The sequence below is a fragment of the Kryptolebias marmoratus genome, linkage group LG15 (genome assembly GCF_001649575.2).
Source record: "Kryptolebias marmoratus isolate JLee-2015 linkage group LG15, ASM164957v2, whole genome shotgun sequence".
NCBI classification, from domain to species: domain Eukaryota; kingdom Metazoa; phylum Chordata; class Actinopteri; order Cyprinodontiformes; family Rivulidae; genus Kryptolebias; species Kryptolebias marmoratus.
The window spans coordinates 22,498,306-22,522,658 of NC_051444.1; the positions used below are offsets into that span (position 1 = coordinate 22,498,306).

Here is a 24,353-nt window from a genome sequence, read left to right on the forward strand (position 1 = left end):
AAACAATCATAATCAATGCATATGAGAGATAGAAGCTCATTCAAGTCCGTGAAGAAATTTTTCTCATATGTTGGGGTTTTGTATAGAGTTAGTGTTAAAGTTCGTTTGTGGCCTTTTACCTCAATTCCAAGATACTCAAAAGACGTGAAATTTCCCAAAGAGATTTTACTACAGTTTATGTACGCCTGCCCACAATTGAACGTGTCAGCTCAGCTGTGGCTACAACCACAACACCCCCAAGGCATTCAAGGCTCTCTCTGGAGACCTCAGCCCATCCACATAAGATTGATGGAGGACGTGTCTCCACCTCCTTTCGTGCAGAAGTAAAGCCGGTGCTGCCATGTTGTCATTTTGGAGTCTAAGTTTTGCCTCAGATAAGTAAAAGCGATAAAAGCTATGATTGTGTGTTCCAAGTCCACTCACAGGGCCAAAAGTCAGTTTTACTGCCTTACACCTATAGAGAAAGTCCAGCTCTGGACGTCGGCTTGAAAATGTTCAGCTCCAGTGTGACAATGTGAAATGATGCGGTCTACAGTACCGCAGCTCATTTCGCACATAAACTAACCATGTTCCAGTCAAGTAGGTTATTGTGGAGTTCCACTAGCCTACATGAGAAGGTCAAAGAGGCCCACACATCAATAAGTGTGGAAATAATATGATTTCACTAATAGATAGTTTGAATGGGGTCAACTATGAGTCTCGGGGGAGCTGTACCAGTTTCTATCAGAGTGATAGATGAAGTCCCTGCCTCCCTGCTCAGCTGCTCACAGGGAAATGCTGATTGAGAAGCTTTCAGGTGTCGCCTCAGTGCGTTACCTTGGACATGCTAGATGTGGGCACTTGCGCCATCAGTCACGTTGACGGCCAATCAATTTGCCAGCCAATCAGATGGGAGTATGAGTGAAAAATCTGGGTTGCTGGCGTCTCTCTGTTGGTGCTGAAAGCACGGACACCTGCTGTGCACAGCTGTGAACGGCTCCAATTTGTCACACTGTCAACGTTTAATTCCTTACACGGCCAGCCAGGGTAAGTTTTTGGAGCTTTTGGTCTTATTACATTTTAAACAATTAGTAGTGAAAACAACAGAAACGTCTCCTGGAGAAAGACTTAATCTTTCAGTGTTCACAATAACAGCTGAGCGCACGCTGACTGACGCTTGTGCAAGCAAGCCTTCGAGCCCCGGCCTCTGTGGCGTTGAGGCCCTTGTCTCTTTGAGCACTCATATATCAATTTCTTGTTCCAGTCAGGCCTCATTATAGGTGACAAATGCTGCTACCTGGATTGTAACCAAACACGGTGCTGCAGCTGTACTTTTTATTCGCTCGCATTTTATATTCTCTTAACTGGTGGACTGAGTTTAATACAAGAGTTTTTGCAAGAGTGATAAAAACATAAATATCAAGTCTAGATTTTAATTAGATATTTATGTTTTTATTTATAAAGTTAAAAAACACAAAAGCACGTTTAGGCATGCTATAATTTAGTTACATTTAGTTCCTGTGTTTTTATGTAATAATCTGTTACACTTCACTGACTTTTTCATGCCTCCACAGGTCCGAGTTCTGACTGGAATCTGCGTTTCTGGTAAGAGGAAGGGAAACCGATTGCACCCACTGATAACGTTCAGTGTTCACACATAAACCTTTACCATATTTTTTTTAAGTGGTGAGGTATTGCACCTTGAATTTATTTTTTAAGTAAAAAGAAAATAAAACTGATTTACATTTTGATCATAAAAAAACAGAGTGAAGATATAAAAAGGGAAGTGTGCTGTATTACAAGACTTACGGTTTGATTGAAAACAAACTATCTTGCACACAGTCTAAATCCAGAGGAGTGTGTGTGTGTGTGTGTGTGGGTGTGTAGGTGTGTGTGTGTGTGTGTGTGTGTGTGTGTGTGGGGGGGGGGTGATCCAGTAACACAGATTATGGTGATGCAGTGGAAACGCAACACACAGGCTTACATTATCAGCATAAAGATGTGTGTATACACACACACTCCATCTAAGATGCGGGAAGAAAAATTTGCCAAAAGAATTTAGAGGTTTTGAGAAAGAAACCAAAATAAAACAAACACTTCCGCCCAACACCAGAGGCCTCTTTTAAACAAAGCAGGCGTATCTTTTCAAAGTAACTAAAGGCTCAGATTTTTTTGTATAATAAACCTGGTTCACCTCTTACCAACCATAGGTTTATTACCATGGCAACTTCTTCTGGAAACCATAAGTATCTCCCAGTCAATGCCCTTAGAAAAATAAAATAAAATAAAAAGAGCAACTTGCACAGATCGTGACAGCATCTCCTTATCTCTGTATGAGATATTTCCCAGCAGAAAGGAATACATATGTGGACTAAAACAAAAGATATTTGCTGATGTTAATTTTGGAAGATTATGAATTCCAATATTTTTTTTTCTATTATAAAAAACAGCTGAACTACAAAATTGTATTAATGCAGAGTGCTATATATTTGCCAAACTGTATTATACTATGTGTAACCACCTTAATATTATTACATACATATATAAAGACAGTAGTAGGGGCCGTACATTACCTTGGTATATCCCATACTTGATGCTAACTTGTGCAGTTGGCTTCGAATTGGCTTCCAGAGTCATCTTCCACATTCCAATTGAGTTGTCGATGAAGGCTCTTAGTGTCCTGTTGATGTTCATTTTCAAGCACTCCAGGATTCATGTGTGTGGACGGAGTCATAGGTTGTCTTGTAGTCAATTCAGGCGGTGCCTGGTATTACAGTGTCTACTGTTGACCAGTAGCTGGTGCTTGGCTCTTCTGGTGTTGGTGCCAAGTCCCTTCTGTGCCTTGCTCAGGTCTTGAATCATGCCCATTCACCTTAGCTGCTTTGATACCTGACAGGAGCTTTTGTTTTGCACAGAGACAGGTAATGAGCTGGTAGTTGGATGGGATTGCCTCTTTCTGTAGGTCCTTCATGACTCTGCTGCCAGGCGTTCACGAGAAGCAGTCAGTTTCTTTAGCCAGTAGGTATGGATCGTATCAGGCCCTGGATCCGTCCAACTCTTCATACCTGAGACTGTCTTGGATGTCTGCCACTGTGATGGTTTTTGTTCTGGGAGACTGCCGTGCCCAGCTCTTAGATCCTGTGGCTACGGGGCATTACTGATGTGTGATGTCTCTTTCTCTCATATGCTTCTCCAGTATTGTTCATTCTCAGCCCTGGGTAGATCTGGATTTTAGGTGTGTGTGTGTGTGTAGGAGAGGGAGAAGTTTAGTGTCAGTAAGCTGATAGGGGTATGATAGCCCATGGTGTAGCAAAAGAGACAAAATAGATATAAATACTTGCACTGACAGGCCTCTAAAACACATACTATGCTGACACAAACCAGAGCAAATACTTTAATAAATATACACACACATATTGTGACGAAAGAGTAAGAATAAACGTTGATTTTTTTTCCTATTAATTACACAACATATGTTCTGTCTTTTCTGCTGCTATGGTGCTAATAAATGTGTCTGCTTTAATATGTGTATCAGTGTGTGCGCATGTATTTTTGGCAAGGAATGTTCATAAATGGGTGTGATGGGGCTCCATATGGTAAAATGAGAGCTGGTGCAGAGAGAGTGTTGGAGAAATTTCACCCCGCGTTTCCACCTTTTACACATCACTGAGCACACACACACACACAAACACACATTTCAACTTCCTGTGGGGATAAAGATGTTGCTTTTCCACATGATGTTCTGTGTTAGTGCATTGTGCTGAAGATGATTAGGGGGAAGCACAAAAATTGAACTCATCGCAAAAAAACGAAAATGAGAGAAGGGAGGGAAAGACTGCCAAATTTTAAAGTGGTGAAATAGATAACAATGAAGAAACGTGTATAGTGGCAATTATATTACCCTGTACTTGAATGCTTGCAAACACAAGTAGCAGAGGCGGCAGCCGTCTGTAGCATATCTGGTGCAACCAAAGTTCACATCCAGCTGAAATAACTTACTTTTGCCTGAAACCTTCAGATTATAAACATTTTCTTGTGTCTTCAGCGTAGTTAACTGGTCCATCACTCTAAACCCAGCTGGTCCACAGATGATGCAATTACAGAGTCCCTGTGTGTAGTCTTATCCCACCTAGAGATAAAGAACGCCTATGCCACTTTTCCAATATTCGTTTTTTCATCAACCTTTATCATGATCATCCCACAGCAACTTATAAAGAAGCTCTTTCTCTTCAGACTGAAACTGTCACTCTGAACCTGGATTTTGGCTCTCCTGTTAAAAAGACAACAGACAGTTTGTGTTGGTAGTAATACGTCACACTCCATCAGAATGAGCACAGAAGCTCCTCAAGGAGGTGTGCTCGGCCCTTTGCGTCTTCACTCCGCCGACACTTTACTGTTCTGCTGAATTCAACACAAATCAGCTCATTAAATTTGCTGATGACACAACAGTGCAGGGATTCATTAGCAATGATAATAAAATATCTTACAGAGCTGAGGTGGAGCATTTAGTGAGCTAGCGTGGGTACGACAATCTGTCTCTTAATGGCAGCAAAACTAAAGAGCTGATTGTGGATTTTGGAAAAGAAAAGGCTGAAATGGGCCACAGTGTTAGAGCTAGTTTGGGGGCCCTATCCACACACTTTTTAACCATGCAAACATCAGCAACATTTTGTGCAAAATAACTTCAAGGCTTCCAGTCACAGCGGGCAGAGTTGGTTAGACTCTGAGCTTTGATGTATTATCTAAAATCCAAAGCAGAGAAAAACTAACCCTGCCATCTGAAATAATGAGGAAGTATATTCTTTCCATGAGTGGACCTGAACTTGTTTACACTTTAAGCTAAAAAAAAAAGTTAAAAAAAAAAACCAACAAAATAATTTAAAAGCTTAATGAGAATGAAAAAGGTGAACAGTTGGCATTTGGTAATTTGCCATACATTTATTTTTATTCATTATTATTTTATTTTATTTTATTATTATTATAGTCATTTTAAACTTGATTTTATTTAATGTTTTAACATCCTATTCTTTTAAAAACTTAACTGGTTTTAGGAGGTATTATTTGGGGCCTTTTGTGCAGCACTTTGTTGAACTCTGGTCATTTAAAATGTTCTTCATAAACAAAGTTAATTTGATTTTTCTGCAGTCAGTAGATACCCGTCAGGTTTTATTCAACTACTGACTTGAAATGAGTGCAGAACAATTAAAAAAGTGCCTACACTTTTAAACAGGAGATGCATTTCATACATGATTGTTTCTGTTATAGCTACTCTGCTGCTCAGTTCACTGTAATCACCCAGCTCCATTTTGAATGTATGTTCTGTGCTTTGGGTACTCTGCTGACCCATTATCCCGCAGCCCACACACCCTGAACACATCCACAGACACACAATCACACAAACTTTGAAGGAGACTCTGAACACCCTTAAACACTGTTGTGGTCTCGCAGGCATTATAGTACAGATTTATTTATTTATTTGTTTGTTTGCTTATTTCTGACAGCACCGAATGGGCTGAATGGAGCAGCGGACACCATCTGTTACTGTTGAGGCTGATAGCTGCTCTAATTGGCTGGGACGTCGGACCACTCTGCTGAGCCACTGGTTCATGCTTGGCCTCAATGCTGTTGCATTTTTCATGTTTCCAACACACCAACCTCAAGGACAGAATATTTAGTTGCCGTCTAATACAGCCCGGTCACTGTCAGATGCTGCTGAAACAAGGTATTTTTTATTCCACCCGCAAGTGGTCACAATGATTTGGCTGATCAGTGCAAAGTTCAGTAAGTGTTTTCAGCCTGCTTTTCTCTGCAGGGTCAAGGGGAGCTGGTGCCTATCCCCAGAGGACACTGGGCAGGAGGTGGGGTACGCTTTCTGTTCTTTTGATTTCAGAAAGGAAAATTGCTGTAAAATGTCAATATAATGTGTTTTTGTCATTTGTCAGTGAGCATAGTTTAAAAGACAGTCCAGTGTTTGCTTGTTCAAAGAATGTCGAGAACGTCTGCAATTTTTGTCCGTTCAAAACGTCTTTGCTACAATTCTTCATTCCCATTGAGAACACAATGTCTTTTGTAAAATCCATTACAGATCTGTTCACATTACTAGTTGTTCCCCTTCTACTGCCAAATTTCTACAGGATCCCTCAGTTTTTGTGTTTAGTTTTTATTATAATAATGTGTTTGGAGTTGAATACTACTATCATCATTTATTTAACTGTGCCTAGGCCTCTGTTAATTAGCTTTTTTTATTATAGCAGTTGGCATTTTTCCTTTGTTTTTAGTGGTTTTCAGTGATGTGAGGGTTTTACAGCACTTCTCTATGGACTTTATTAAAGTTTAATGTCTTCTTTATGGATTTTAAATGTAAACATATAATCTTGGTACCTCATTTTATGGGTAATGCCGGTGTTTCCAAATGTATTTCCAAGATGAAAAAAAACATACTTTGTTGATGTAAGTGTGATCAATTGTCACAGCTAGAATTAGTTTGTTAGGTCAAGGAATACATTTTGTCCTTTTTTTAAACCCACACATAGATCTGAGTGTGCCCAAAGCTTGACATTCAGTTATAATGTTTGCCTAGGAGATTAAGGAGGGCAAATGTAAGGAACAACTGTGTGTGTGTGCGCGTGTGCTGTAATAGCGAGTTTGCATAGCCAGGTGACAGGGCCTTATAATTACAACCAGTGACACAAGACAGGCTGCCATTTCTTTAAAAAGAATAAATAGAAAAAAAAAGATATGAGTGTTTCAAATCAAACAACTCAAACCGCTCTTCGTGTCCTTGTATATATGCACACACAAGGTTTTGTTGTTGTTGTTGTTTCTATTAAAACTTAGGGGTTAGCGCTTACAGAACGATGGAATCCCAGGACGGCACTCCTCCCAGAACTCCATCCGGAGACTCCAAACAGGCTGGATAATCTGTATTCTGTTAGGTGTATTAACACAAACAAGAGTCAGAATCTTCACCGCAGCATCTCAAAGCTGCATATTGACATCTTTTTCACACACTGGGGAGAACCCCAACAATGAGGCGCTCAGTCAGGATATTTGAGTATCCCCACACCCGCCCAACGTCTCTGCCCCCCGGGCAGCGCTGGAGTTGGAGAGAGTCCAGCCCCTCTCAAAGAGTTTGGCTCCAGAGCCAAATCTGTCTGTGGAGGAGGGTCCAACTATAGCCCAATAATATAATTGATATCGCTCAATCTCACACACCAGCTCTGGAAGTGACGTTCCATGTTCCAAGAGCCAGTTTGTAATGCCGGGAACGAGCATGTCCAGCACCCCACCCTTGCCTGCCACTCATCTCAACTTCTCAAGTTCCTATAAGTGTCTATGTATTATTTTGTCTCATTATTCACCTGAAAGCCATGTTTAAGTAGCTGAATTCTATTTTCTGTCACTGATGAAGTGTTTATAAGCTCTGGGACAAAAAAAATACCCCCACTTATATTCAAAGTTTATCAATTAAAGTCCACGCTATTAGATGGAAGTTTAACTGTCTCATCTCATTTCCTTTGAGAACCTATCACTCCTAACACACCCTGACTTTCACAGTGGAGATCCTCCCATCATGATTAACACCACATGCACACCCAAATATACAAAGCTTAATGTGATTGTAAAGTCTTCTTTTTTTCTTTTGGCTAAATATGTTGTAGTACTTCAACAATGGACTCTTTGCTGGTCACAAATCAGTTCTGAAGCTGAAGATTTTTAAAGTCACTCGTTAGTTCCAATTGTTACAGCAGTTGTTTAATTTGAGGTTTTATCCCCGTTTGTGTAAATGAGAACAGCTTATTTAAACTAGCAACATGCCTTCATGACTATTGGGAGCATTAGTGGGGTCCAAATATTGTTTCTTCGCTGTTTTTTCAAATCTATGTGATGTACCTAGAAATGAAAAAAAAAAATAATTGAAAGGAACAACACAAACAAAAGTTTTAGTAGAGAGAGTGTGACACAATTTCACAAGTTAAAAAATATTACCATAACTTCTAAAAGTGTTCCTAAAAAGAATGTTATTTATTCAAAAGTTAAGTCAGGGGATAAAAATATCTAGGAAAATAAATTAAAATATTATTTTGGTCCGAATATACATGATAACTCACTCTAAAGGTTATTTTGCAAAATAAATTTACATGTCAATTGTTATTTAAACAGAGTTTTGTCATTTTGAACTTTGGAGAAGTTTTTTTTTTTGAAGTATTGGTCGTTACAAGCTGCTGGACTTCACGCACACTGCTTCAGATTTCAGAAGAGTACTTACCAGATGAAAGTTACTGCCCACAAGGGGGAAGTGCAACATAGCAGTGAAGACAGCTCTCTTTGTGATTTAGAGATTTGTGATGTTTGCTCCTAACTACAGTTCCCCTCAAAAAATAAGAAACAAGAGCCACTGATTCAGCATCCTGCCTAACATGGATGCTGGAGGAGTCAAAACCAAGAACGGACAGTTTTACTCTGAGTTTGTGTCAGAGAGAAACTCTCCTCTCAAAGGTCCAACAAATAGTGGAGCATAATATTTAAAACCTGATTACTTTAACTAAAATAATGCACATATTTCCTGTGTTGAAAACAAAGTATTAATTCTCAAGTGCACTTTAAAAAAACCTTCTTTGTATTATGCATTTGCAAAAATGCATTAGTCGGTGACTAGCAATTATTTACTTGCAGTCTGACCACAAAAGTAACATTTAAAGTTTAACTGTGACTCAAGGGTGGAAAATTAGCTCATTACATGCATCCGTTCGGTTTAATATAAATAAGTAGCTTCATTTCCACAGCACAATGTATAAATGATGCATTGTTTGTATTTTGCAGTTTAACATAAACCCGCTAGCACACATTTAGTACTGAACGCTCTTATAAGGAGACCCAAGTAGCTGTGAAACGATTATATGAGGATCAAAGTCATGCCCTGCCATCCTGCGGTCAGCCATTTCACCACCCTATTGAGAAAGACAGAAAAATTAACGTAATGGACATAATTTTCTAGGCTTAGTAAACACACACACACACACACACACACACTCATATAAAATCAAATAAAAATAAGACACTAAATACCACACACACACTCTCAATGCAATAAAGCGTCATGCTTAGCCAACAAATTTCAGAATTATCTTTTCTTTGTTGTGCTCATGGGATCCAGCTGAACACTGACGCACAAACACAAACACACACACACACCTCCATCCACAGAAGGAGCATGTGGGAGCACTGTGGGTTTTCTAAATTATTCCTGAGGCAACATAGAGGGTACGTGCTTTAGTTTAAAATGTCAATATATGGCTGCTTGTTATATGCAAACGACTGAGACACACACACACACACACACACACAAAGTGCAGAGCAAGACTTACAGTATGTCTGTGAAATGTTCATGCTGACTCCAGCCAAAGCACACACACACACACACGCACACACACAGAGTATATTTTGACATTTCTCTCAGATGCAACATAAGGACTATGATCTAAGAGGGCGGTGTAAGATCTTCTCACATGCTGCGTCTGGAGAGTCATGCAGATGTTCAGTCCCATTATTGTGTCATTTCAGATCATTTTTAATTTTTTTCACATGCATTGAAAATGTGCACTGAAACAAAGCCGTGTCTCTCTTGCACCTCTTGATTCGACGAACCCACAGTTTTTTTTTTTTTTTCAAACGTCAGGAGACAACAAACACTGAGAAAAGCAGAACTTGGTGTTTAGTAATGAAGTCCATCAGCATTACGCCTACAGGAATGTCTGATCAGAAACTGTTCCATGCGCCCATGACCACTTTTTCTCCCCGATTGCATCAAATGTTTAGGTAGAAGGTAAGTCTGTGTAGAAGACGGCAGCAGGGCTGTGGGGGTCTAAATCGCCATTAGGTGTGAATGTGTGCATGGTTGTCTGTTTCTGTTTGTGGCCCCGTGATGGGCTGGTGACCTGTCCAAGGTGTACCCCGCTTCTCGCCTGATGAACCACTGGAGATGGGCACCAGCTGCCTGTGACCCTGAACAAGATCAAGTGGGCACAGAAAATGGATGAATGGATGTTTAGAGAGCGTCAAATCTTTGAAGATGAACAACAAACTAGATCTGTTTACTGAAGTTTGATTGTTTGCAGTTTTTATGGAAGTTTAGCTGTAATTAAAGACTGAAGATTAGGTTGAGAAATTCAATCAACCCTGAAATATGAGAGAATTGTGAATTTCTCATATTTCAGCAAGCGACGACACACACAGACATTCATCTTTGCAACAGTCAAGAAGCTCGATAACATTAATGCACCTCAGGGGTATACACTGTATGAACAACTATCTGCTTGGAACTTGCTCCTATTAGGCAAATTGCACATGTAGTCCATCAATAAAAAGTTGCCAAACAGAAAGACCAAACTGCTTACTGTCAGCTCTTTGCTTGGCTGCTGAGTGGAAAATCCTTGACAGACTCCCGACTAATAACTGAACCGAGTTTTTGTTACACGCTGCCAAAAAAGGGTTAAATTAGATAATGAAGCACGCAGAGCTGTGAGCTATGACTCTCTCACACAGCAATGTAGCATTTAGGGTGATGTGACTGGGAAGTTTAAGGACACGCTTCCCAGAGATAACAAAGATCTTGATAATGGAAAGTGTTGCCCTTTTAATGTTGTCTAAATTTGACTTTCGCGTGTGGTTATTGTCAAGCAGCTCCGGTTCTGTAGCATCCCCGACACAATGTGTTCACTCTTAGTCCAGCAGTTGATCTGCAAAGACAGGCGGACATATTCTGTGCACGGAAATTTCACGAGAAATTGGTGAATTCGCAGCTCTGCTCACAGTTAAACTCACTCTCTAATGTTGTCACTTCCGCTCGTAAGTACAGTGATATGGTGTGGTTTGAGCCTGGAGGGTGCCGCTGCAACTGGAGCTCACCTACTGGGGTTAAAAGAGATGTCAAAGGGCGCCCAGTGGCACTGCCGAGGCTACTTAAAACTTATCTTCGAGTACATAAGGGAAGAACAACGGGAGGCGGTAAAATTGGAGGTCAGTGCTGCGGTCTTAAAATCCTGAGGCTGCTGCTTCAAGCCCAGGCTGAGGCAAGAAGAGAACCCGGAGTAAAACAATTGACAAATCTTTTGTGCGACTTTGCCCGCTGTGGCAATCCCCGAAGAAGGGACTGCCGAAAGAAGAACAATCAGACAACTGTTTGGATTCACGAAAGACTTTCTTTTGCATATACTGTTCATAAAAAAAGCCGTGCTGTACGGTGGCAGTATTGGCAGCGAAGTTTGTAGAGTTTATGAATCGTATGCTCTGGACTACACACAGGTTTCTGATCAACGAGTTGTTGTTTTATCTGCGCATTTTGAATACATCAGACATTTTAAAATAACATAAAATAGAAAACGTAGTAAGAGACAACACATTCAATTCTAAGATGATGAATGTTGTATTATACAAATAAACACTTCAAATGCCAGAGAGAGGAAGAGAGAGTGGAGAAAAAAAGCCCTTTTCTCTTCATTGACAGGTGGATAAAATACTAATACTGCTCACGTAAAGGAAGGATTCAGACATAGTTACTTACAGTAGCACTGTTCAGATAAAACAGCTACAATGTTTGTGCATATGAGGTAAGAATGAAAATGATGAAACACCTCAGCCTCGGGTGAAATGATTATGTTAAAGTTTAAAAAAAAGACTGAAGAACAGACTTCCATTTGATCACACTGTCAGGATCGTCTGTTGCGCTCCTGCTGGGTTTGAGCTCGACGTCGTGTTTCTCTGTAAGCACGCCAAAAGCATGTACGAGTTCCACCTGACTCTGGAGCAAGCTCCCGGAGCAGTGTTGTCTCCGGCAGCACGCTGAAATTTCTGGAAATCGGAAGTTTTCTTGCCAGGGTTCACGTAATTTCTGTGACGACGGCATGTCCGGCATCTCTCTATGTGGTTTGTGTTGCGCGTGCGTCACGGTATCTGGAGCTGCAGGTCCTCGTCCTCCTCGTCAGCGTCACTGTTTGGACCGTCTGTATTTTCAGGGCTGAACAGAGCGGATCGCATCTTCCCAAAGAGACCAGGACTCTGCTGCTGTCGCCGCAGTCTGAGACAAACACATAAAGAGAAATAAGTAGGTGGGTTTAGCTTGGTGACACACTACCAAGTGGCTCAATATGGCTGAGTGTCATATTTTAGCTTATGTATGAGCCTACACGCTCGGTGCACCTTTAGGTAAGGGCGTTTGTTTCTTGATATCTGTTACAAAGAGCAGAATACATGAGGTATATAAAGCTAATGTGCCATTTAGCATATGTATTGCATCATCATGTCTCATTGAATCCTGCTCTCTGGCAGCTCTTTACATCTGTTTACTTTTTTTCTCCCATGTGCTAACTCGGTCAGTTCCACAAATTTATTTTACAGATATTCAGCTGTAATTCGTCATGGCGGCAGCTGGGAATGATCCCCAGCACATACTTCAATGCTTTAACTATTTGAGTGTGTGCACGTCAACAACTACTTGAACAGTCAAAACTCACTGCCCATTCCCAGAAGCATCGCAGTGATGTTTGCCTTTTTGACTTGGGTTTGTGTTTCACTCCCCTCAGCCTGCGGGCCACGCATCTTCCAAGACACACACGCAGCAGAGCCATACGTGCACACACACACAGCTGCCACAGTCGGGTGTTTTGGCTAATCATATCGCCACACTGCTAAGAAAATGCTGCTGAATTCAATAAACCTTGACCTTCGTGCAGACAGCATTGTTTTTTTCAGGTCTGTAACAAAAAAAACCCCAAAAACAACAAAAAAAAAATGCGTGTTTGAATCTGCAATAGAGGAATCTGTATGAGCAAGTCGAAAGGTGAAAATGCTCCATCGTAGTTTGCTTGTTGTAAACTTGATACATCTTCCAGCATATAAGAAACATGAAAATGCCAGTGTTATTGTATTTTTTTCCCCCATCACAAGTGGTCTTCAGAAAGCGAGCTGTGTTAGTTCCCTGAAACTGTTCAAGGTTCATCGGTGGAGAAAGAAACTCAAACACTAGAATGACAAGTAGGAAAGTCCTTCCTACTTGGATATTTTAAAAAATATCTTTTATATTACCAACTGAAGCTGGGACACTAGAACTGGCTTTTTCCATCTCAATTCATTGGCATCATAAGCTTTGTTAGGAAATTTATCAGGAGGTATACCACCTAAATCTAGACTTGATCCCTCGCTGCCCTCTCATCTCTTTCACCTGCAAGCAACTCTATTTCAACAAGGCCGGTCATTGTGACCTCCGCAAAATTAATTTTCAACCAAAGAAAGCAAGAAAGCCAGAAGGACCGTTACTGCACCCCAGAACTGATATCTGAGATAAATCAAATATTTTCAGATGGTGCAGAAAGCTGAGAGACATTCATTCACCAAAGCATACAATTTAACCTAGTTTTTTGTCCTCCGGGGTCTCTGATGAGACCCATTTTTGGTCTTGCTGCTCATTTTATTGTTAGTTTCCTGTTGTTATTATTCTGATTCTTTACGGAAAAACTTTCTTGGACTGATGCCTAAAACACAGCTGATTCATGTATCCATATCCCTTTACGAGCGCATAAAGAATATATATGTATGTGGCAGAGAGATCGGCTTGACACAGTACAAATAGTTGTTGGCACATAGCGTCAAACAGAGCGACGGGGTGAAATTATGTAGAGGTGACAGGAGACATCCATCAACATGACGAATGAGCTTTTAACACGCTCATCTTCAGAACAATGAAGCACACAAACACACACACACACACACTAGTCGGCAAGTCCCCGAGAAACTGAATGAAAAGAATCCAGAACGGGGAAGAGCTTGAGCTCTTGAAGAACACGCTAAGATTTGTGTCAATTTCTGAAACCACGTCGATGTGCCCGTTACTTATGCACAAGAGCAGAGCAGCACAAGGGCTCCCTGTTACTACGGTAACCTGCGACAGGGAGCTCCGCGATTGGCTGGTGGGTCCCGGTGCAACAAGATGTGGAAGAAATGGAGAGAACGCTACGGGAGGGGCAGAGAGCAGAGGGTGGTGCGAAGATGATCGAGTGTGGGAGCTACAGTGAGTGACAGGCAGGTGCACACACACAGCAGAAGTTAAACTCGTAAGACGAGGCAGAGTGAGGATTACAGAGAGTCTGGCAGCTTCACACAACACACGCACACACACACATTTAGCAACTTCACAGCTGGCCACAAGAATTTGGGAGTGCAAGAGCGACTGCTAATCATGCCACTTGTATTGATCAGAGTACAATAAAATGTCTCATTTAAAAGTTTTTGTGTGTTAATCATTCTAGTTAAGTTGTGAATCCAACTTTATTGTTGCTCATTTTAAAAAAAAAACAGCGATTGTGACAGTACACAATCATGAAAATAATTGCTGTGCTGCTGAGTCTCCTGTCTCAGCGATTAAAGAGTGTATGAATTCACTTCTAATATATGGCATTATTCTTTGTTTCTGTCCTAGTTCTGGTATTATGAAACGCTTTGAATGAAAGTAAGAACCCCCATCTCTGGACATGGAGCTCAAAGTTAGCTGAAAACATTTCCTGATTGTTTGTGAGTGCTCAGTTCACTCAGATACCTTTGTTGTTGTTGTGTGGTTAAGACCAAGTCAAGAATGTTATTAGTATGATTACTACTAAACATATATAAGACCAAGTATTCCTTGAAAGAACACGTTTTGTCTGCCACCTTTAAGCCAGAGTTTTACACTAAGGTCATTTGATGTTGAGTGATAGCCTTTTCAGTTAAACTTTGAAAATATCATTATAAGTGATTGCACACAATTTGTTATCACACCAAGTGTGTGTTGTGAATGACTGTCAACTACTACCACCTTTGGGTTTTCTGAGGTGGAGTAGCTGTGGCAGGCATCTTAAATTGGCATCTATACTCAGGCATCTAATGATTACTTTCCGATTATTTCATTATCGCCCACCTTTCAGCAGATGGTGATAATAAGTAGCGCATAACTGAATGAAGTCAACGTTTTGTTATTTAACTTTGCTATCTCCTGAAAATACATTAATGCTGCACAACATTTAACACAGTATCACTGTATAGGTTTTCTCTGAGCACCCCGAACTTTGACTGATTTTTCAGCGTACCACATTCTTATTTATTGTTCTCCAAAGAGCCATGAAACGTGTGTGAGTCTGCGTGTCTCACCTGGACTGTAGGTGTTCCAGCTGTACTTGCAGGTTCTCGGTCTGCTCCACCTGCTCATCCAGAGACCTCTGCAGCTTTCTCGCCTGGTTATGAGACTCGTCCAACTGAGCACACAATAACAAACATGCATGAAGCCATTCAGTTATCCCCCCCCCACACACACACACACACCCAAAAAATAAAAAATAAAACTCAGTTAGGGCTGATGGTTTTCAGGCCACATAACACGATTGGTAAAGCTAACTAGACCTTTAGCCAATGGTCGTGGCAAGCTGAAAAGGCTTAAAATGTGGAATAAACAGAAGTTCTAATAGGAGCAAGCAACAACAGGTCACATGGCCAAGAAACACAGATGGACTGAAAGACACAGGGAGAGACGCAAGAAGAAATCCAGCCACTAACTGGCAACACGTGGACGAAACTAAAGGATCCTGATGAGCTCGAAAAACAGAAATTGTAGGCAAAACAATGAAACATGAAAACAAGAACATTAAAAAGAAGAAAAAAATGACTAACTAAACAAGATATACTTCCACAGTATTAAGTTCTTGTATATCTTTTACCATTGTTCACTTATTTAACTACAACAATGACAGTAACTAGCTCCAGACTCCATTTTTCTATTCCGCAGCTCATTTACAGTAACTCAGCTGCTGCTAACAGCTTTTGTTTCGTTAATTATTCCAGGGAATTGTTTGTCAGCATTCGCTGTTCTGATGTTGGAGAGATAATAGGAAAGAACATCGTGATTTCCCAACAGGCATTTTGACTTGAAAACTTTAGGACAGGCGTTGGTGCATTACCTCATCCTCAGCCTGTCCCAGCTCTTTCTTCAGCTCCTCCACCCTCAGTCGGAGCTTCTTGACCTCGGCATCGTGGCTCTCCACCCTCCGGTTTGCGTGCGCGAGCTCGGCGGTCCTCTCCTGGAACTGCTTCTTCAGCTTGGCGTGAACGTGCCGAAGATCGGCCAGTTCCTGTGGACACAGCAGAGACGGAGAGGCTCAAACGCTGATGATCCTGCCTCCAAATGATCTGCTTGTTTGATTGTCTCCCTCAAAAAGAAACAAAGGTGGAATTACAGTACAAAATATTATCTTGTATAAAATATTACAGAAAGAAAAAATGCAATCACGTTTTATTGATTTATCTGAAGTTTCCTAAAATTTGTCTGTTGAGGAAAGGAATTCCAAACAGGAAGGTTGTAAATATTTTAGATAAATTATTTATTTCACTTGATTTATTTGTAAGTCTATTTTTCATGCAATGCACAGATCTATAGAGAGCACTAAAGAGACTTCATAAACTGAATCTACTTCAGAAATATTTAGACACAAGAGAAATAAACAAGCATTACAGACACAGGCTTGTGCTTTTGTCTCCAGCCAGCTTGGAACAACTTTACACTTTTGGCAGCAGATTGCTCAGAAACAATCCAGTGGGAAAAATTAGTGTTATTACTTCTGATCAAATTTAAAACTTAGGTAATTTCTGGGTTTTAAGGCAACATCATCAAAAGATCAAGGAGGGGGTGAGTACTTTTGGAACTCACCGTACACACAAAATAATGGGGTATTTGCTTAATAATGTTTTGACACTGTTTACTGAGTGCTGCGGAAAGGTAAATGTAAAAGTTTTAAATTTAAACACAGACTAATCTCACATTAAATAGAGGTGCTGAAGTGTGACCATGGGTGCCTGTTTATATGTTTTGTCACTGTTAAATCAATAAAGTATTACAAGGTTATTACATGTAATGGAAGGCTTTTAAAAAGGAGATTTTGAGTCCTGCTATAAGGTTTTAAAACATGGAATGGTTGACCAGTATTAAAAAGAAACTAAATGCAATATAATATCATTCTTAGGCATTGCTGTAGATCACGCTACCTGTGCTAGAGTATCAGATACGTAAAGAGATGTTGGAGCGCTGTGCACAGCCATGTATCTTTTTTGGTGTGTGTGTGTGTGGTGTGTGTGTGTGTGTGTGTGTGTGTGTGTGTGTGTATGTGTAGGGGGGGTCGTGTCACAATCGTAGGTCACGTTTGGAGAACTCCTCTGAAATCTCAAACGGTCTTTGTCACCAGGACCTTCGAATGCGACCCGTGAAGAATGTCGCGTTTGAGCTGACACAACTACACAGTACGAATGGCTACCAAGGAAATAAGACTGTCATCAAGAAAAAAATAACTTAAATTAAAATAAAAATAATTCACAAGTCATAAAAGAGCAAATATCTAATAAATATGGGCAGAAGTATGTAGGTTAACTGCATTCCCGCGTGTTGTCATGTTTCCATTGAAATGTTGCCTGCACTGAATATGAGAAATGCAAATAAATGAAAGACTAACTTTACTTAAGTCAAGCTTTCCTTACTTTGAGTTCTACATCACATAAAGTGCAGCATTAGAGGTTCCCGCTACCTAGATTCTAATTTCCTCTCTAAATTTGTACAGCAGCAGAAGTTTTACAAACCAAAAGCTGTCTGAAAGACCCAGGACAATGTCCAGGATGTCCTCCAAACAGCTGCAGTGTTTCTACTGGCTCTAAATGGAAATGCTTGGATGTATATGTTGCATCCGTATGTTGGTTTCATGTATTTTTCAGGATGTAATTGTCGTCAGTTGTGGTCGTAGCCAGGTTTAAGCCACGCCCCCTCTGGTCTGAGCTGGGAATCGAAATGGAAGCGCTGTACTTGGAGCTAATGGAGTCATTAATAATGCAACATTGTCACAAACTGCACTTTGATATTTGATGGCGTTGATTCAGAATCCATCTCTGCTGTCTGCACCTAATGGCTCCCCAGACAGAGCTCATTCCTAGAAGCTTTTTGGGGACCTACTCTGCAATGAAAAGAAATTAAATATCTATGGGAGCAATAAAAGACGAGCTCAGATCAAAGAGTGTAACACACTTTTTAAATTTTTGTATTTAGATTCTCCTCTGGCTACGTACTATCTTTATTATGTACTGAAATCTATTACCCATCAACATCAAATCTAGTTTAAATGTTTTCTGTTTTAGCTTGTTTTCACTATGAGGTAGACTTCCTTCAGACCTGACACACAGACTCCATCAGCCTTCAGAGGATTCCCAAAGATAATCAAGGCAAAATGTCTGAATGTCACACAAATGTAAGTTAAAGCCGGAGCCAGATCAAACAAAGAGAGCAGCAGTGTAATGCCAGGGGAGTGATTAAAGGGAGGGATGGAGGTGGGTGGGGGCTCAGAAGTGTCTACAGTGAGACGGGAATGCAGAGATATGAGGGGGATGAGGAGCGGTCCTCTTGGCTGTAATTAGATGGGTGGGATTTCATAAGACGAGGAGACGGCAAAGCACAGGAACAAAGACCGTTAACGCACCGTAGTCGGGCTCTGAGAAAGAAATGTGCTGTAAAAAGCCAGGCAAGGAGAAAAATTTGTAAAATGACCCACCCCCCACACAGAGGCGGAGAGAGACAGTGGGTGCTGGGGAGAGAGAGCGAGAGAGAGAGAGAGAGAGAGAGAGAGATACAGACAAAAGACAAATATCTGGCATTAAAAGAAAACAGATTTGAAACCCAGAAAAGTCAAAGATAAGAGAGGTTAACATCTATCAACCACCAAACTCCAAAACAATAAGCTCAAATGTTTCCGGACTGGGAGTGCGTGGATGAAACTGCAGCCAAGTTCACTGATGAGCAGTTTGTAAGGAAACCGGACAATCTCAGTGACTCATTCGTATCCCCATTATCAGGGCAAACACCAACACCTTCCTCATCTGGCAGACAGGATGAGCTCGTTCACTGAAAACCTGGAGATGTGGGGTAAAAGCCTAGAGAGGATAAAATATCGTTTCCTTTGAGAATCTGAGTGAATTTGCTGAAACCAGTGATTAAGATGCCACCACAGTGATGCAGTGGCTCAAACAGAACATCTCATCCATGAGGAGACTCTTTAAGAAATACTTCCCAGACGATAAGTGCTCAGTTTGACTGAGTGAAGCAACACCTGCTGATTTCAACTCAGCTGAAGAAACCCCCACTCAGAGAGCTTCTCTGAGACTAAAGTTTCACATTCAGACACTGAAATCAAAAAATTTAGATTGGTGTGGAGGAGGAACAGCCTCTTCTCTTTGCCACTTGCTGCCTCTGGGAGACTGGCTTTTCTGCTGTTTCTAAGCAAACCAAGTACATATCTGAGGTGAACATTGAAAACACATTAACAGTGGCAGTAACAAGCCGGCACCCCGCTCTGTGCACTAAAAAAAAAAAAAGACTCACTGCAGCCTTTAAAAATGATGAGAGACTAGCGAAAAGAGTATATATTCCTTGCCAAAAACTTGGGCTTTTATATTGCATTATTAAACTTTATTATTGCTTTAAGATGCACAGTGATAAAAACATGTGCCTTTCACAAATCGTGTTTATTTTTGAAAGCAAATGTTCCTGGATTTGTTTGTGTTTTTGAGGCAGGAAGGAAAAGTCTGAGAACAACTGGATTATGGAGGCAAAAAGTTAAGACTAGTGTTAGGTTTTATTCAATATTCACAAAACCCAGAAAAAAAAAAACGATTAAGCTGTTGGTCTACCTCTTCTTCAGTTTGTGGCTCACAGCTCTAAATATACGGGACTTTTTTTTATCCTGTTTCCATATGACAAACTATCAAACATTATTTTAACAGCAGTGTTCACTGCAGTGCATTTGTTTTAAGCCAGTGATTCGCAAACATTTTAATCCTCCTTCACATTAAAAACCAGCACCAGCTTATATTTATCTATGATTAGCAAAATGACCAACAAATGAGAACAGAACCACATACGTGTACAGCAGTCTTGGCTCGCCTTCTGCCTCACAACAACTGAATGCTGTTTAGGATACCTTCGATCCAATTTCCTCACCGTTTGGCACCTTTTGTTGCTAGCAGGTCCTAAAGAGACTTTTCTGGCACTACTTAAGTAGCCACTAACACTCCCATTTCTACAGGGGGTCTCAAAATACTGTGCAGTTCATTTTTTTCCAAGTAGTTTCCATTTGGAGCCAAAACTGTAATATACTTGAGTGATTCATCTTTTTGGCTCTCTCTTCTTTTACATCACAGTTCAACTTAATTAATTAGCTTCTTATAGGGGTTGGAGATATTTGATACTAAGTACAAATACTTGGACCACAATTTGAGAACCATGATTTTAAGCTGTTTTTACCTGTGTGTAAAAACAGCTTAAGTGTTCTGAAAATGAGAATGAGACATATAATTGTTTTCAGAAAAATACCTTCTCATTCTGACTTTGATGCAGACAACTTGTTTCAAAAATAGCTGAGATGGGGCGCTCGCTTTACCCCATGTTGCATAAATCCTTATTTTTACTCAAAACTCTTCAGATGTGCGTGTTTTGAGGAGAGCATTTCCTGCAGATTTGAAATTAACATGTTTCCCAACTCTTGTTTAAGAACTAAAGTTTAGTTGAAACCTTTTGCTGAAATGTTCATTTCACCAAGTTCCAAATCAACTTAATGGGTGGCAACATTTTTAGCAATGCCACATTAATGTCAGAGGTAGAATGGTGGAAAACGGTGTGAGTGCCTTGAAGAGGTTGATCCAAAAGAAGGAACTGGACGACAAACACAGTATGGCATCGATGACAGGCGGGTCTGAGTCCTGGTTTGTTAACAAACTAGGATGGCTGTGGTTCAGTGGTTAGACAGCTGGAGGTTCGATTCCACCAGTATGCCACATGTCGAAGTGTCCCTGGGCGACACACTGCACCCCTCACTGCCTCCGATGTGCCCCATCGGTGTATAAATCTAAAGCACTGTTTAGACTCTATAAAATGAGTTATTCAGATTACCTTTGTAGAGATGTAGCAGAGTGCTGTATGAGTGTGTGTGGTTGGGTAAATGAGGGCACAGATTGTGTCATAAAGCACTTTGGGTGGCCTGGTTGAAAAGGTGCTATATAAGTACAGTCCATTTAACAGTTAAACTACAGTGTTGAATAGGACAATTGGGTTCCTCTGTAAAAACATGCAAGCAACCTTAAAACCAACATTTTTCTGTGGGGTTATCATATCAAAACAAAGAACTTAATGAAGGAAGGAGAAGGAGGAGACAGGAGGGAGGACGGTGAGATGGAGGTGGGGGTTGGAGGGTGGATGTCTGCAAAAATATTAAAATTACTGAAAGACCTGGGAATAGGAAGGTGCTCAGTGGTTTTGTGCATACAACAGAAGCGTGTGAGTGCGTGTGTGCATGATGCGTTTTCTTTAATGCATATCTGTCCTTATCAAATTGTGCCACAACACAAAAGCACAACTGTTACGCTACACCGCCTGTTAAATGTTTCTTCTTGACTGGAGAGACCCGGACGTCTGCTGCTACATCTGTTCATACAGACTCACAGACAGGCCCATGGACCAACATTGCACACATTCATCGCCATAACAACACAGTAACTTTCATCTGAAAGAGAGGAATACAACGAGGAGAAAACTGTATAGCAAAAACTCAATACCTGCCCTGAGCACACCTGAAAGTAGCTGCTACGTACTCACACACAAAGGATCACATGTTCTCCCTTCCCCCTCTGCCAAACAGAATTTAGCAATAATTTAACAGTGATTTTCTTTTTCTTTCCGTGTGCACACACACACACACACACACACACACACACACACACACACACTCAACAAAGAGCAGAATTGGGTTTTTAATGAGGGCTACCAAAGAGCAGTACCTTGGGGGAGGGGCTTGTGTGCGCTTTCCCAACCTCACTGGTTTGAGCAATTCAATAAAAAAACAATAAGGAAGAGAAGAAAAACAGGCTCATAGTTAAAATGAAAAAAAAAAAAAAATCAGATTACCGAAAAAAACACTGAAGGTCAGAAAAATAAAAGCAAAAAGAACAATCAATGATTATTGAAGTGAACAAGAAAGTAGCACACATACACCATGCTTGGTCATACTACATACTGTACTTTTATAGGCTCTAAGCCCTTGTGAAAGACATCAAAGAGATTTATTTGGGTAGCACGCTGGATTAGTGGTTAGCGCTGTTGCCTCACAGCAAGAAGGGCCTGGGTTCAAGCCCCAGTTTGGGTCTGGGGTCTTTCTGTGTGGAGTCTCCTCATGTTTGGGTTTCATCCAGATTCCTCCCACAGCCCAAAAACATACACGTTTCGGCTGCCTTCAGGCCCAGGTCATTCCTTGACAAAGAGATCTGTGATCTCAATGGGATTTGCCTGGTTAAATAAAAAAAAAATTGTGGTTTTGGATGGAATAGTGACAGAGTAATCAATGTTTTATTTTCTTTTAACAGCAGCCAGAGCAAGATCAGTTTAAAAAAAGCAAGGAGAAATTGTCACGGGGAAGCCAAGCTAACCTCTGCTCATACGTAGGCAAACTTAAGAGCGAATTTCATCTGTCTAACAACACTCTAAACCTCAAATATTTTAAAGTTGTTCAAGTGATCAGTGAGTTTTGGATTTTCCCAAATTCCAGAGATTGTTTTGCTCCACTTATTTTAAGCAGACAATAACCCTCTCAGAATCAGAGAGCGAATAACAAACTATATTTGCTGGTGCGGATGCTCTAAGGTCATGACAGCAAGGTAGGATTTGCCATCTGGTAACCATCCATTCATCCATCCATCCCTTTTTTTTTACTCGCTTTTTCCTTTCGCGAGGGAGCTGGGGCCAATCTCCATCAGTCACTGTGTGAGAGGCGAGGAACACCCTGGACAGGCTGCAAGTCCATCACAGGGACACAACCATTCACACTGTAACTCCCACCTAGAGAGAATTTTAGTTACCAGTTAACTTAACTTGCAAGTTTTCCGTCTACGGGAGGAAACCGGAGTACCCGGAGAGAACTCACACATGCCCGGGGAGAACATGTAAACTCCACACAGAACGGCCAGGAGGTGATCATCTGGTGACCTCACTATAAAATCATATGATTAAAAAGTCATGTTGTATTATTCATCTAATGTGAACTGGCCTACAGGCTACATGTCAAACAAAAGTTTGATTAAAAAAAAGCACTGCGCTCTCTTTTCAAACCCATTTGTGTGTCTGTTGTGAGTTGCCCAACAGAGCAGCTTACCGCCGAGTTCATCATTCATGGATTCAGCACTCATTCAATCAAGTGTAATCACACACATACACGCTCACACAGAAACAGGTGTGTCCACCAACAGAGTGGTCACTGTGAGCTGATCACTGCAGCCTTAATTGGTTTTATCTCTGGTCCTAATCTCTTCTGTTACCCGTCTCTTACATTACAGCTTAATTAAATGCTCTCATGTCAGTATGAATTCCTACACATGCATCCATGTCAGAATGACAAGAACATTGTTTTTTATCAGTCTAACAAGTCAGCAGCACATCACACAGTTTGAATTTCATATCTTAGATGTCAAATAGTAAACTCTTGCTCGTGACCCTGAGGTATTCCCAGGTTATCTTGCCATCCTCCTAAGGGTGTTATGGTGCGGTGCTGAACCATGCTGGAATGTTCAATCATTTGGAGCTGTGGGAATGCACCTATGGCCAGATTGGATGCCACTAGATTAACCTGCTCTGCCATTTAAAAACAATAATGTGTAACAAGCAGTTACACAATCTGAAGCTTCTGGGTGACCATAATGTTTACTCCTTTGCATCTTCTCCTTAGCGAGAATGAAGCATTGCCTCTGTCACTGCAGCAAAATGCTTTCCCTGTTAAGAACCCCATCTGGTCACACTGACAGGAAAAGCTGTGAGGGACAATTGACAACAACTAAATGACGCTTTAATGACACAGCCACAAACAGATGGAGGGGTTATACAGTTACTGACTGTGTGCGAGGAGTGTGTTTTGCCAAATCAGCACATCTTGTGTAACAAAAACCACTCTGGCATCACACGCCGAGCAGCGGTTAATGAGTGTACACAAATACAGTGTACACAGTGCTTAATACTTTTCATTTGTTGTCAGCCTAAAAGATGGATCACATACACACACACACAAACACAAACTCCACAATGAATCAACACTTCTGCCCCAAATCTTTCAGCCCCTGTTATTTTTACAGTGGGTGTTGTAAAGTGATACATCAGCTAAGGCAGAAGTGATCTACACAGCTCTCGGCGCGCTAAAGACGATTCTACTGTCAGTGACACCTTTGTGTTTGTGTGTTGTGTGTGTGTTTGTGCGGTGTCCGTGGTGTGTCTCTTTTTTCAACCAGAT

General features: G+C 40.9%; 1 protein-coding gene across 1 annotated transcript in view; it reads right to left on the reverse strand.

Annotated features, from left to right (window-relative positions):
• Nucleotides 1-11,160: 11,160 nt before the first annotated feature.
• ccdc102a (coiled-coil domain containing 102A) overlaps nucleotides 11,161-24,353 on the reverse strand; it is a 43,418-nt gene continuing 30,225 nt past the window's right edge. The window contains exons 8-10 of the mRNA XM_017419550.3: nucleotides 15,960-16,130; nucleotides 15,157-15,260; nucleotides 11,161-12,055 (exon numbers count right to left, since the gene is read on the reverse strand). Of these exons, the coding sequence (XP_017275039.1) occupies nucleotides 11,923-12,055; nucleotides 15,157-15,260; nucleotides 15,960-16,130 (408 nt within the window). The 3' untranslated portion in view covers nucleotides 11,161-11,922. The remainder of the gene's footprint in view (nucleotides 12,056-15,156; nucleotides 15,261-15,959; nucleotides 16,131-24,353) is intronic.